At 37.1% G+C, this 15,089-nt stretch overlaps 1 protein-coding gene across 1 annotated transcript; it reads left to right on the top strand.

Annotated features, from left to right (window-relative positions):
• The first annotated feature begins 21 nt into the window (after positions 1-21).
• Positions 22-14,428, top strand: LOC110837770 (uncharacterized). Its single transcript, XM_022080261.2, has 11 exons — positions 22-203; positions 2,077-3,342; positions 4,245-4,331; positions 5,644-5,879; positions 5,960-6,171; positions 7,417-7,567; positions 7,820-8,032; positions 9,492-9,654; positions 9,972-10,104; positions 10,957-11,068; positions 11,993-14,428. Exons 1-11 carry the CDS (start codon positions 188-190, stop codon positions 12,113-12,115), a joined length of 2,712 nt encoding a protein of 903 aa, XP_021935953.2. The 5' UTR covers positions 22-187; the 3' UTR covers positions 12,116-14,428.
• Positions 14,429-15,089: the final 661 nt, after the last annotated feature.

Raw genomic sequence — 15,089 nt, forward strand, 5'->3', positions numbered from 1 at the left:
GATTGTTATTCCGTGAATTCTAATTAATCTGTGTGCGTTACAGGAGATATGGTAGTCGGTGTACATATATGGCTGAAGTTTATTAATGATTTCGGTAACATTTTAGGTTGGTTTGATTGGGTCAATCATTAAACTGTTTATAACTTGAAGAAGGTTTAAACACAGAAACAGCGTGTACTTGACTATTATGAATCTTAAAGACGGTAAGTATCATAACTTAATTTAAATGGATATTCATTGGTGGTTGCTACGGCGTTGGAATGAGAAGATTGACATTGTTTCTGTGTAGATGTAATTTACAAGTAATTGTTCCATTTAATGAGTTCAGGAAGGAGGGAAACGTAGTTTAAAGTAATTCTGTCTCTCGTATTCAGGAGAATGTGTGATTTAGCTTTCAGTGACAGGCTAATCGGCTTGGTAGGTTAATTAGATACATTAATTGTAAATTAAACCTAAATGCAGATACTGTTATAAATAGCTACCCTGTTGTAAAGATTGTCCATCTTGGAATCATAAAATAAAAGATCCTCTACTTGTTTGTTTTGTGTTAAATAAGAGGAGTTAGAATAGAATAGAATTTATTTACATTCCATATATCCTTCATAGGCATAAGCCAAGGATGTAGAACAGGTCATAGCACAAATACAATATTTATTTCTAGTACAAATATAAATACTTAGTTATTACAACTATTGACAGATTTTTGGAACTACAGTATTACAGAAAAATAATTATGATGAGAACTATCACCATTATCACTTACATGTATTTATAAATTCATCTACTAAGTAAAAGGAGTGAGATAGGAGATACTCTTTTAACACTGGCTCAAACATTTTTATATTGTTGTTTAAGGTTTTTATAGTAGGTGGAAGGTTATTGAATAACTTAATTCCAGTATAGTAAACTCCTTTTTTATATTTACTGAGGTTAGAAATTGGCACTTGAAGGTTGTATCTGTATCTTGTTCTTATATTGTGGATATGTGTATTTGTTTGAAATTTTTCCATGTTATCCACTACAAATGATAAATAGTGAGAGTAAGAATTCACTGGGTAGTGTAAGAATATTAAACTTCTTAAATAATTCCCTACAAGAGGCTCTCCTTTTAGTGCCTGCCATTATTCTAATGATCCTCTATTGAATGTAAAATACTTTTTTGCTGTCTGTTGAATTTCCCCAGAAAATGATTCCATATGATATGATGGAATGGAAGTAAGCAAAATAAAGTAATTTTGAAGTTTCTGTTTTCATGAGTGCTGCAACTCTCCTCATAACAAAACGTGCCAGGTGTTTCGAAAATTATGTTCCAGCTCATAGTAGAATTTGTCTGGTAGTATGGAATCTAAAAGTGAATAAACTGCAAGGTGAAGTGACATGTGTGGAAGTATATAGACCTGAAAATATTTATTGGTTGAAACACCAGTCAAGTGCTAGGTCAGAGATGAATTCCCTAACTTAAGATTGAGAGTAATAATGTGCTGTATAGTCAGGGCTGTTGCACTTTTCTGGAGCAGTGATGGATGATTATGTAGCAATGGTGAACAATAGCAGGGGAAAACTTAAGAATGTTGACAGAAACCTGCTCCAGTGCCACTTTGCCCATCATGAATCTCACTTAATTTATCGGGGATTGTTCCTTAATTTCTGGGTGATTAGTTAGTGTCTAGTTGTCTGAAACATTTATATTGTCAGAATTTGTTTTTTACATACTGATGTGTTGTATTATGTAGGTTACATTGATTTGGGGTAGGGTTAATACCAATGAAAACTGAGCGTCACTGGCAAGCTAAATTGCTTTGTGTGTGGAAATAACACCCACATTCAGATGCTGGTTACTGTATTATAAGAAACACATCTCTGCCCTTTAATATTCCTACCATAAGGGAATAGCTATATGATATACTGAATTGTGCATATCAGATTATACTTTGTATTTTTTTACGAACTTTTAAGGCCTTAAATCTTCCATCTGTGTAACTCAAATGATTTTCAACCAATCAGAGTTATTCTATGCAGAATTGTGAAACTCTTAAGCAGTCTTTGCATTGTTTTATTTGTCTATTTTGGTTGCAGAAGAAACACCTTCAAGCCCGATGGAGCAGAAGGAGGAAAGAGATAGCGACAATGACAGCCAGGAATCACACAACATGGCAATAGATGAATTAGCCTCTCTTAAGAGTGACAATGATGATGACAAGATATCTATTCAAAGCAATGGGTCACAAGAATCTAAATCTCCAAGCAGGTCACAGCCATATTCATCACCAAGAAAACAGTTGAGAGGATCTCAGTCACGGTCACGTTCCAGGTCGGGATCAAGATCAAAAGCAGCCTCTAGATCACGTTCTCGATCACCATCCAAGGAGCAGTCAAGATCTCGGTCAGGATCTGCTTCAAGGTCACAAGAAGTTTCAAAATCAAGGTCAAATATGGGTTCCAGATCAAGATCACGATCAGGTTCTTGGTCTGATGCAGATTCAAGATCACAGTCAGGGTCAAGATCTAAAGCTGCTTCTAGGTCAAGATCTAGATCAGAATCAAGGTCAAAAGCTGTTTCTAGGTCAAGATCTAGATCGGGGTCAAGATCCAAAATTACTTCTAGATCAAGATCTAGGTCGGAATCAAGGTCAAATGCGGTTTCTAGGTCAAGATCTAGATCGGGGTCAAGATCCAAAATTACTTCTAGATCAAGATCTAGGTCAGGATCTAGATCCAAAACTTACAGATCAGAAGATATAGCTCCTTCTAAGTCAAGATCCAGGTCAAGATCAATAGATAAAACTGATTTTAGATCAAGGTCTAGATCAGGTTCACAAGATAAATCAGCTTTTAGGTCAAGATCTAGATCTGGGTCACAAGATAAAACCACTTCTAGGTCAAGGTCTAGATCAGGATCAAGATCTAAACGCCATTTTAGGTCAAGATTTAGATCAGGATCAAGAGACAAAGGTGCTTCTAGGTCAAGGTCTTCATCAGAATCTAGTGGAAAAGCTGTTTCTAGGTCAAGATCCAGATCAGCGTCAAGGTCAAAAGCCGGCTCCAGATCAAGATCAGTGTCACGGTCAAAAGCTGGCTCCAGATCAAGATCTGGATCAAGGTCTAAGGCTGCATCCAAATCAAGATCCAGGTCAGGATCAAGGTCAGAGGCTGTATCTAGATCCAGATCTAGGTCAGGATCACCATCAAATTCTGCATCTATATCAAGACTGGGATCCCATGCACAGTCTAGGTCTAGGTCTAGGTCTGGATCAAGATCAAGATCAAGGTCCAGTTCCCCGGCTACAAAAGCAGGATCAAGTAGTCCACTGGCAAGAGAGCACAAGGAGAAGGATGTAGATAGTAAGCAATTTAAACAAACCAGTTGTTAGTATGTAAGATTTGAGGTTTTCACAACGGTGAGTATGAAGATTTCTGTCTTCTGGGATGTTGCGCTGTGTAGTCTGGTCGATGTTTACCAACGTTTCAGAGGTCATACTGCCTCCGTCATCGCCCTGATGATTGCAGTTCCTTCTTTGTTCTACCATAAAACTTCAAAATGAGAATGAAATATCCAAAAAATGATTTACAGAAGCAATAACTTATCTCACCGTCCCTTTCATATAACTCACACCCTCTTAGCCACCTTATTCCTTCAATTTAAAAACTGTTAATAAATGTATATATAAAATTGAAAATTTGAAATTGTGGTTGCGTGTGTGTTGACTTATAGCTCAATAATGCATAAACTCAATTGCACCAAAAATGGTATGATTTTTCCATGAGAATATGAAGAAATTTTAGAAAAATTTCCCAGAGTTAAAATACTTTTGTGGGTGGTTGCTGTGACTGAGAAACTAAGTACAACAAAAGAACAGTGCCAAGACCAAAGTTGTTTGTGTCAATGAGGAAATTACAGTAGAAAAGACTGCAACCATATAAATCTGCTCTAGATTTGAGTTTTGGTGAAGACGGTTTGTCTAGGTCAGAAACTAAGCAAGATGAGTAACAGCACAAAAAAGAAAACTTTTTGTTCCGGTGAGGATATTACAGAAACCAAGTTCACAAACCCTGAACTGTCCTGCGTGTGAATCTCATTGAAGATGTTGGATTTTGGGAATTTTTTATATCTAATGATCAGGCCTGTGGTAAGCTTTAGAGCAATGAAGATTGATATGGAATGTAAGCATTTGTTAAATTTCACAAGAGTAGGCATGTCGCAAGTAATAATATAATTACAATACTTACCTTTTGCTGCATTTCAGATTCAGATGATGAAGTTGAAGAGCGACGCTCTGTTGTAGACAGTGATAATGAGTGGGAGCATGAGGGCGATGACAAGACTGACAGATGTGAGTTGTTAAGCTGTGTCAGCTTAACAGATTTGTATTTCTAATAAGCCGTCCTTTTAAGTTCAATTAGATATTAATTTTCGCACATAACAGGAGTGGGATTAGTGTGGAATCAACATTATATCAAGTTAAATTTCCACATATATAAGTCTGATCTTGCTTTCCTGTATTTATTGTGAAGTTGTTGTTGTATTTTGTTTGACTGACATCTGTTGACAAGTTTGAAAGGGGGAGTTTCATGAATGACAGTTTTACTGTTTTTGTTTTAAATTGAGATATGGGACCATATGACAAAACTTGCTATTTGATTTTTGTCCAAACCAAACTAACTTTATTTTGACAACTTTCAGACTTTATTTTGGAAAATATTACTACAGTTACATAATAACTGGTGATGGAAACATGTCATTTGGACACACTACGTAGGGCAGTCAAAAAGTTCCCGGAATTGTGGTATAGCACTGTAATGGTAGGACATATGGCAACGCTTACCTAATCACCTTCAAAGTAGGACCCTTGCGCGCACACACACACACACTTGCTCCATCGATCCTGCCATTGTTGGAAGCACCTGCGGAAATCTTCGTTTGGAATCTTCCGGAGTTCGGCCATCGCATTTGATTTTATGTCCTCCATGGTTGTGAAACGCGTCCCCTTGAGGCCCATTTTCAGAGTAGGGAACAGTCAGAAGTCACTCAGAGTGAGATCCGGAGAGTATGGTGGTTAGGTGATGACGGGAATGCTTTTCTCAGCGAGGAATTGCTGCATAACCAGCGAGGTGTCAAATGCATCCCAACAATTACTCCATACTCCATATACACAGAAGAAGACAATGGCAAACCACTTCTGTATCACCTGCCTAAAAAAAAATATATGAACAGGTCCCAGTCCGAGAAAAGGATGGAAGGATCCTGTTCGTAATATGTAAAGGAGACGGCGTAATAAAGAAGAAGAAGCTTTGTTAAAGTTTTGTGCTTGTTAAAAATTGTTAATTTATTGCAATTGGAAGCCCAACTTTTTGTCATTTTATTTGAATGTTTATACATTAACATTTTTCTGACATAAAATTAACTCTCAGATATAAAACTTAAACATTTTAGCTATCCTTATATAAGCTTTGAATTTCTGGTAGGTCAGCTTTTCATCTTTGTGTTACATATTGAAGTTGTGATGGAACTCCCCAAAGTACGCTGTAGATTTTTGTATGTAGCTCTCATGGGACATGGTACTATGTATGGAAAGTAGCGTTATGATAAGAAACAAATTGGAATTAGAATTTTTTAATTTTGATAGATGCAGTGTTGTTTTCCAGATGGTGAGAAAGTAGAAGATGATAAAGATGGTGAAGGTAATGATAATGATAAAGATGATGTCAGGCCTCACAAGGAGTTACAGCTGTCAGGTTTTGAGGAGGATGATGATGAAGAAAAGCCAAGACCTTCTCCGTCAGACAGTGAAAGAGAGGAGGCACTGACCAAGAAGAGGAACAAGCAGGCGCATGTGTTAGACTCTGAAGGGGAAGAGGATGCGGATAATGCCAGCAGCAAAGTGAGTTTCAGCCTGTAACTTAAAATGAAGAGTGCCATGACATGAAACAATTTAGTGATGTGCTGTTGCTTGCATCCTAGAATAAGAAAGTGAAGATTACATCTGACTCAGAGGATGAGACTGGAGCAGCTGAGGAAGGGAAAGAGAGTGGGGGTGAAGCAGATGATACCAAACCTGGAGAAGAGGCAGAGCAGCAGGTGGCAGCAAAGGAAGAAGGACAACCTGAAGGGGATGCTGTGGTCCCAGAGGTATCTGACAGTGACTCAGATTCTGGGCTAAACAAGGACAGAGAGTGAGTACTGTGTGTGTTTGTGGCAGACTGTCATCATGATTAGAATGTTGCCATTGAATATGTCTTCATCTCAATTTTAAAAAAGAATTTTCCACTTTAATTGTCTACTGAAGCTACCAGTGTTTCTTGTACGTTCCATCAAATACAAATGTCAAATAAGTTTTTGTCATGTCATGCGCTTCTTTGTTTTTCTGTTGCACTGAACTTGTTTTTGGTAAGTGTTGTTTGATCATAGAGAATAGTGAAAAATGCTGGATCTTCCTGCCCTTTCTCACATTTAAGTATCTTATTTTAGAAAGGTGTCTTGCATTCAGTGTTCGTCATTATCTTTTCAAGTATTTAGCCAAATTGTCCTCTCACATTTATTACGAAACAGAGTGATTCATTGAAGCCTTATTCACTGCTACTGGCAGGTGCAGGACTAAGCATAGCTTAACATGACTTACCATGTGCCACTGCAGCTTGCAGTAAGTCAGTATATTGGTGAGGTACTGATTTTGAATCTCAATCATACAGGGCTAGTCTAAATGATGTTCCCGATTTGAAAGACATGCTACTTAATGAAATTCAGATGCACAAAATTGGTACCAATGGAAAGAGAAACTCTCCAAGTTTTATTTCAGTACATCACAGGTGTTCAATGTGAGTCCCCCTTGGTAACTCGGCACACATCCAGCCTGTAGTCGAGTGAAACTTGCATGGACCTGCTCCACTGTTTCCTCGCTTACTGACGGGCGGCCGGTTGACTTTCTCTTACAGATGCAGCCCCTTTGCTTAAATTTAGGATACCATTTATGAATTGTATGCCCACTGGGTGGATCTGCCGCAAACTTGGTTCGGAAATTCCGTTGTACACTAATAACAGACACAAAAGGCTCCCCTATCTTCGTTGGGAGCCATTTTCTCTATCGCCCCTTGCGGCGAACAGTGTTACTACGTGGCTGCGAAGTATACCAACATAAACTTGGAGAGTTTCTCTTTCCATCGGTACCAATTTTGTGCATCTGAATTTCATTAAATGTAACTTGTTTCAAATCGGGAACATCATTTAGACTAGCCCTGTATTATTGTGTACCCTGCCTGATGTTTTTGTGGTTTTACTCAGTTTCACTGAGTGAATGCTGGGAAAGTTCCTTCAGGTACCATAATTTGATCTCTTTGAATGAATCAATCTTCCTGCCTTGCTGTAGTTACAGTCATGTTACATAATTTTTGCATTTGCTCTGATACATTTGCATGCTGCAGGGGGTACGGCCAAGTATCTGACTTTGAAGTCATGCTGATGAAGAAGAAAGAGATGTCAAAGAAACGGAAACGGAAAGCCGACATCGATATTATCAATGATAATGATGACATCATTGATCAGCTTTTGGTTGATATGAGGCATGCAGCAGAGGTGAGTGTATTGTAGCTTTTTTGTGGAACTTTGTTGTAGATAATTTGAAAATATTCACTTTTGTTTAGTTAATTTTTACAAAAGTGTGAATTGGAAATGTATCATGACTTTTTTAAGTCAAAGTTTGGTCTTGTGCCCACCTTGGTGTTCTGCAGCATTTCTTGTACAGTCAACTCTGTGCTGAACCGTCTTACTTGATGGTGTGACCTGTACAAAATTGTGGTGATGACAATAAACAGTATTGTGTTGTAGGAGGACCGACGGCTGAATCAACTGCAGAAGCCTGCAACAAACAAAATTGCGATGCTGCCTAAAGTGATGTCACAACTGAAGAAGCATGATTTACAACTTGCTTTTCTTGAACATAACATGTTGAGTGTTCTGACCGACTGGCTCGCCCCAATGCCTGATCGCAGTATGCCAAGTCTCAAGATCCGGGACAGCATCCTGAAACTTCTGTGGGAGGTCAGTGGAATTCTTTCACCAAGTTTTACAAATGATTGTGAAGGAGCAGTGATGTGATCTTACAGAAACACTTACTTGTGTTACAGTTTCGCAGTTTTTTTATTCAGTCTCCTTGATGGGTTGGAAAACTCCAGGGTCAATGACATCTTGGGAGACTTTGACATATATTAGGGGATTAAAATATTTGTTATGGCTGGTTTTGGTATGAGCAGGATATTTCTTTCTACTGGTGGTCTTAGGACAAAACACCGTACCCTCATTTAGAAAATTCTGGGTTCAGTCCCTAGTCAAATGTATTTGTGTTCAGATTTTTATGCTTACAGGCAAGCTTTTACCTCTGCCAAAGGTAAAGATCTCTTGGGCCTCACCATTGTTCATTGTCCATGTTAAACTGTATGCCCCATCTGCCAGCCATCTTCATAATCATCCTGTCTTTGGAATCTGCCTCTGACATATTAACCAATCATCGACCTGATGATGGAGGCAGCATGGGCCTCTGAAACGTTAGTGGACATCTACCAGACTTCATGGCGCAACACCCCAGAAGACAGCAATCTTCAGACTCACTACAGTGATAATTTCAAATCCTGCTTATACATGCATTTTTTATCTGACACTGACAGTAATGAAGGAGGAATTGAGAAAGTTCTTGACAAGAGCTGGTGGAGAGAAATGACAATTTTTTAAATGCCTTCTATATAATAATATTGTTAATAGTAGATTTATTGTATAGTGTTCAAATATGTTGTTAATGCAATAATTAGCCATGGTAGGATTTGCAGCTGAGAAAAGGAAGTTCCCATGAATTGAATGAGTCAGTTCTAGAGGGGTAGTTTACAAATTTTTGAAATTATAATAATTGAAATCACCCAGAATGCCTTATGTTATTAAAGGGCCTTGCTAATCAATTTTGCCCAGGACCTCACAAAGGGCTCTGCTGCCACTTCTTTTAAACAAATCCTATCAGAAATGTTTAAATACTATCAAGTACATGTAGCAGTAATGCCATATTGTACTACCTTTTAGTTCATATAAGTCACCTTGAAATATTATTGTGCATTAACAAAGTAATTGCCATTTTACAACTGTGACGTACTTCACCATTTGTGTATTGATTGGCTGTCAATATGAGAATAGTTCCAAAGCCATGTTCCACTTCAACCATCATTCTCTTCTGAATTTAAGAAATGACAGAAATGCAGATGGATTTTATTTCATTATGAATTGAACCTCAGTAGAAGAGCCACTAGTAATGCAATGACTGTAAAAGTATAGAAATTAATAAATTGTGTGTGTGTGTGGGGGGGGGGGGGGTGCATGCATGTGTGCTGTATTATAGTACATCCATAAACATACACAAGCCCTTTTACATTAAGTTGAATGTTGAAGTAGACTTTTCCCTGTTAATTTTTAAATTTTGCATGTAATATTTTATATTAAAGCAACATAAATATTGCAGTTTCCAGGGATCACGCAGGAGACACTGAAGATGTCTGGCATAGGGAAGGCAATCATGTATCTCTACAAGCATCCCAGGGAGACTAAGGAAAACAAGGAGCGGGCTGGCAAACTCATCAATGAATGGGCTCGCCCTATATTCAATGTCTCCACTGATTTCAAAGGTAACAACTCACAGTGAATGTAAATGATACAGAACTGTCGGTGGTTCAGACCAAATTGGTGTTTAAGAAATATTTATGTGTGTCTGTGCTGGGAATCTACCTTGATTTCTTATTTTATTTTATTAGAAGCTTGCAATGTGGATGAAAAGTCTGACATTGCCATTTGTGTAGTCTTTCACTAGTAAGGTAAAAATAATTGAATTTGACAGCAGATAACAAAATTTTGAGTAAGATTGTTTCAGATATTTGCTAAGTGTGTACAGCTTGTTACTTTTTAAGTGCTGTGTTTTGGGTATAGAAACAATATGTTCTTGCAGCTATGACCAAAGAGGAGAGAGTACAGCGTGATTTAGAACAGATGCCCAAGAGGCGGTGCACGTTGGATGAGGAGGAGCGCCAGGCCAAACAGGACATCAATAAGGCTTTCTCATCTGGGGAGGCAGAGGGCAAGTAAGTGCAAGATTGGCACTGTCACTTCAGTTCCATCCAAACGTGATGCAATTAGTGACATCTTGGGGTTAGTGGCATCATGGAACCAGTCAAAGGTGTTTAGCTTTAACTTTTGAAGGAGTTCAATCCAAGCGATGACATGACATGCAGGAAAAACATGTTGCCAAGGTAATTATGTACTCGAGATACAGTGTTAAACAATGGAAATGGAAGGCATAGAAATCACCCAGAGCAAATTTGGATCTGCAGATCATTAAGAATCCTGCCTCAGAGTAGGCTTGCTGTTTTTTGTTTCTGTATGCCCATTCTTCCTATGGCATTTATGGGATGAGGTGATGCTGACTCATAATAAAATGCAAGTTGAATAAATAAATATATGCTGCTCTTTAATGAAACTTAAGTGAAGGTGCCTTATGGTAATTTCTGTTGGCGCATAACTGAATGAAAATGGTTCCCTCAACCTGAGACCTACTTACCTTAAAGAAAGGATTGCGTTAAAGCAGAGTGTTAATTACACATTATGAATACACAGCAGTTTGTGATTGATTCTGTCATTCTTATGTTCAGCCGGATTTGTGGAATAGTGACTGAAGCCTGAAAAGTGCTAACAGAAATCGGAATTTGGTTTGCAGATGCTTACTATACTTCCATCCAAATGTAATCTCAACCAGTAAGATGTTAGGGACAGAGATAAGATATTTATTTCATCTAATTGGAACAATTTCAAATGAAGTAAATTCTGAATTCAGTACAAATGATCACAAATTAATGTACTTTTTCATTAATCAGAATAAATTGCATGATATTTATGTAATTGATTCAGTACAGATGCAGTGGTATGTAATGTTGCAGGCCATTACGTCCAGGAGACAAAGGATGGGTGGCTAGGGCTCGTGTTCCACGACCTTCTAACAAAGACTACGTGGTACGACCCAAGTGGGAAAATGAGACAGATATTAGCAGGGTGAGTGACATTTCATTTCATATAGTTCTTTTTGCAAAACATTGTTTATATGCCATTGCCAGACTTAAGAGCTCACAAAACTCCATTAGCCTCCCTTTACAAGGTTCTCCTCTGATCATGTCGTTGGTAATGCGAGGAACTGTCATTCACCTAACACAATTTTTAGGTATTTGGGAAGCAGCTGTGTGGATAATACTTGCATAGAAGGCATCAGGAGCATGTTATGATATTAATTCAAATTCTGTGTGCATTAAAATTTTTTATACTGTGTAAGAAGAAAATGTTATATAAATACTACTACTACAAAAGACCAAAAAATGATAAATTATATTAATGTCCTGCTCTATAAATCTATAAAAGTACTCATAATGACTTATACAACTTTAATAGCATGAAAAGTGTGTTACATACTTTCAGTTGCTGGCATTCTTCACTGATGCTGTCAGTGCCATCTGAATTGCTGTTATTATCAATGTTCCAAACTGTGATGCTGGCACTTTTGAAATGCTAACATTTTTTCTTCACACACATCTTCTATAAATATTGTTTCCTTCAAAAATATGTCTGACTATTCTAAGCTTGTGTTGAGTTCTTGGATTCAAATTTCTCTCACAATTTCTAATGTCTGCAGATGGCACATTTCACTTGACGTCACAGAATCAAATTGTTGCCTGTCGTATAAATGTAAAGAAAACTTTCTTTCTACTTCTGGAAATTTTTATTTTTGCTTGCCGAAAGCTAGCCAATGACCATCACTTAAAATTTGCGACTGTGATTTCATTTTCTATTTTTACAGTTGCTTATAGACACTAAGTGATTTCACTTGCTTTGTTCCAAAAACAGTCACTTTGCATTGGATAAACTGTACACCATGTAACAGCAGGCATGGGGTAGCAACAGAGTTACAATGATGTTTTCTTTCAGTCCTCAAAGAAGCAGATGAATCGCTTTGAAAAGCACATGAAGAACTACATTGACAGCAAGCGCTTGAAGCAGGCAAGACGAGCTGTCACAATATCAATCGAAGGCCGCAACATGGCCCTTTAAAGAGGAGTGCAGCAATTGTAAATATGTTATAAAGTGTTCATGAGATTGGTAATTTTATTTTGCTGTATTACATTACATAGTTCATTTGAATTGTACAATGCAGTAGATCAACAATACATTCTTCCTACTTGCAGTTTATTAATATAGCACCTGAAATTTTTTATATTAAATAGTAAGAAACAGGAAATGCAAACAGTTCACTTTAAATAATAGTTTAAATGAAATGTAAATTAAAATTATGGAAATGCACACAATATGCTGAACTTTTAGTCTGGTTTCCATGGAAGTAATGAAGACTAATTTGGTTATTTTCTGTACCCCCCCCAAATGCTTCTCTAATCACTGATCACAGTTTAACCACAAGAGTCGATACTGAAAATACAGCATGAAGGTCATGCTTTGTGTGTTCCTTTAGTGTTGTATTTGTTACGGCAGGTGCAGAACTGGCACCACACAGTGTTGGATTTTGAAATGTTCTGTGAGTGATTACGTAAAACTTTTACCTTATCAGAAGATGAAAGGTTTCTGGGTTATTGCAACATGTAGTCTCATAGAAGTGATTGATATTTCACAGGTGCATACTGCCTCCATCATCAGGGCAGTGAACACAGTATTACAGAAGGTTGTCATGTTCATGCTCACTGCTGTGAGAACATGAAATCTCACTTTTATTTGGTTAGTTTCATTATAAATAATAATCAGGCACCCAACAAATGTTAGATTTTCCTTCCATTTTTATGATAAACAGCACATTCTCAACATTAGAGACATTATTACATTCTACAAGAATATTTTAGGTTGTTTGTGAATTTTGTATGAAATATTCTTTGTTTTTATGCAGCATAAAGGAGAATTGAACATAAAACTGAAATTCTGCAGTAATGAAATTTCTAGAAAGTTGCTCATTGACTCTTTAAAGCCAAGTGGTAATTTTTGTGCCACCAAATTTAATGATCGAATATTGAAGTTTGTCCACAGAATCTATTCCTGTGTTTTGTATGATTCTCAGAGTAAACAGTGATTGTTTCCTCAAACAAGATAACCAGTTGATCTTTAAATTGGAGACCTTTTGATATTTCTTTGTGGTAAGGACTGAATTCTAAAATAATATTGATATGTACATGCTTTAGCTTCAAGTGTTTTCATGCCATTTAAATTTATTGTAACTGATGCTATTAGATGAATTAATTTAAGTGTTCTGTATACAATGTATTTCAGTATATTATTTCTGGCAAGGACATTTACTGTTTGTTGTTGCTGTGTGTTAGTTTCTATTTAATTGTTTAAAACACTGAGAGAGAGCCCCTTAATAAGCATTCGAATGTAAGTGATTAAAATAATGAAAAATCTCAAGAAAGGAATGTACAAAAAAAATTTTGTCAAACGATTAATAAATCTGCTTCTGCTCTAAAAAGTGTGTCACAAGAGCAAAATTTACGTGGCTACAGAAATGTCTTCAGTATGCATTCTGGAAACTATTTTCTGAACAGTTTCCTGCTGGCAAATCAGGAACCACCATTTTAGGGGTCATGGTGAATTTGATTTGTCTCTTAACAGAGGTAACCAGATAGAATTTTTGCAGCTACTAAAAGATTGTGATCCCCTCCTCTATGACCACACAGAAACATGTCATTGGCCATTCAAAAAAATAGATTAAAGCCATCCACAAAGTAATGCTAGATGATATTCCAAAACAAATTCAAAAGGCACCTTATGTTCCTGTTGTGTTTGATAGGACTTGTGATATTCAGATGATTTCACAGTTAACCGTAGTGTTGGGGCATATTCATGATAGTAAAATTCAGGCAAGATGCAAGGTTTCTTTGATGTTAGTGCTGGCAGCATTTCTGTTGGTCTTTTCAGTTGTAGACAGAATGTAGTTTCAGAATTCAATTTAGGATCTAAGCATGTAGCTAAGATATATGATGATGTGTCAGGTTATGAGTGGAAATATGGTGTTCAGCAAGTTCAGGAAGTGGAGGCATATCCACATTGCTATGTACATATACGAATTGAACATTGTACTTTGTCAGCCTTAATAATAATGAAGAATGCAGCTGCCAGCTAGTCGGCTTTGGCTCTCTGGAGCTGTTACGCCACAGATTTAATTTAATTTATGGGAGGTAGTTTGCTATTTGTTATCTTTTGCTAAGATGCGTATTAACCCTTTAAAGCCTACTGGTACCTATGTGTACTCTCTGCTTGAACAATGATTAATGTTGCTTTCTGTATTTGTAGATTTTGTATTATTTTCAGTGTAAACAGCAATTGTTTTCATAAACAATGTTAATAAACTGATCTTAGTAATGGTGATATTGTAGAGGTGTTCCATCAGAATAATAAGGCTTGAGCCTCAACTGAATATATTAACATTAACCCTTTGCAGTCCATTTTAAATACCACTACGGCTCTCTGCTGGTCTATTTAAATACTGTATAAATTCAACTACTATTATGAACAGGTTTGATTTTCTTTCTTTCTTGCTAAATAAAGTGAAATATGGTCTGAAAGGAGGTCAGTTCCTTTTGTTTGAATGCTGACCTTGTGAAATATTTTTCATGGACTGTACCACTGTCGCAAGTGGGATATGTAATAAGTGGTGCCTTTCTGCTTGCTGTCATTCGGTAGAGGATAAAGCAAGACCAAGTCGGTAGTTATGTCTTTGGCAACGTCTAAACATCTCTTATTTTGCATGCAGATATACGATGTATACGATGTATGGCAAAACACTGGGTTTTGAATCCTGGCTTGCTTGGAAACACGTCAGAATAAGATGACTTTCCTCTCCTTCCTCATATCACTATTACAAGGTACACAAAGACTTACCAGGAAAACTATGATAGAAGTAGTGCAAAGAAGAAGGCTTGAATGATATGCTGACACTGTTTTCCAACCTCAATTTGACTCCAGTTCACATAAGAAATTCGTAAAATACATGGCAGACTCAGTCCGATATCGAACCGCAAAGGGTTAT

Source organism: Zootermopsis nevadensis, unplaced genomic scaffold (assembly GCF_977971745.1).
Source record: "Zootermopsis nevadensis isolate Lab colony 2312 unplaced genomic scaffold, Znev_1.0 Znev_ptg000022l, whole genome shotgun sequence".
NCBI classification, from domain to species: Eukaryota; Metazoa; Arthropoda; class Insecta; order Blattodea; family Termopsidae; genus Zootermopsis; species Zootermopsis nevadensis.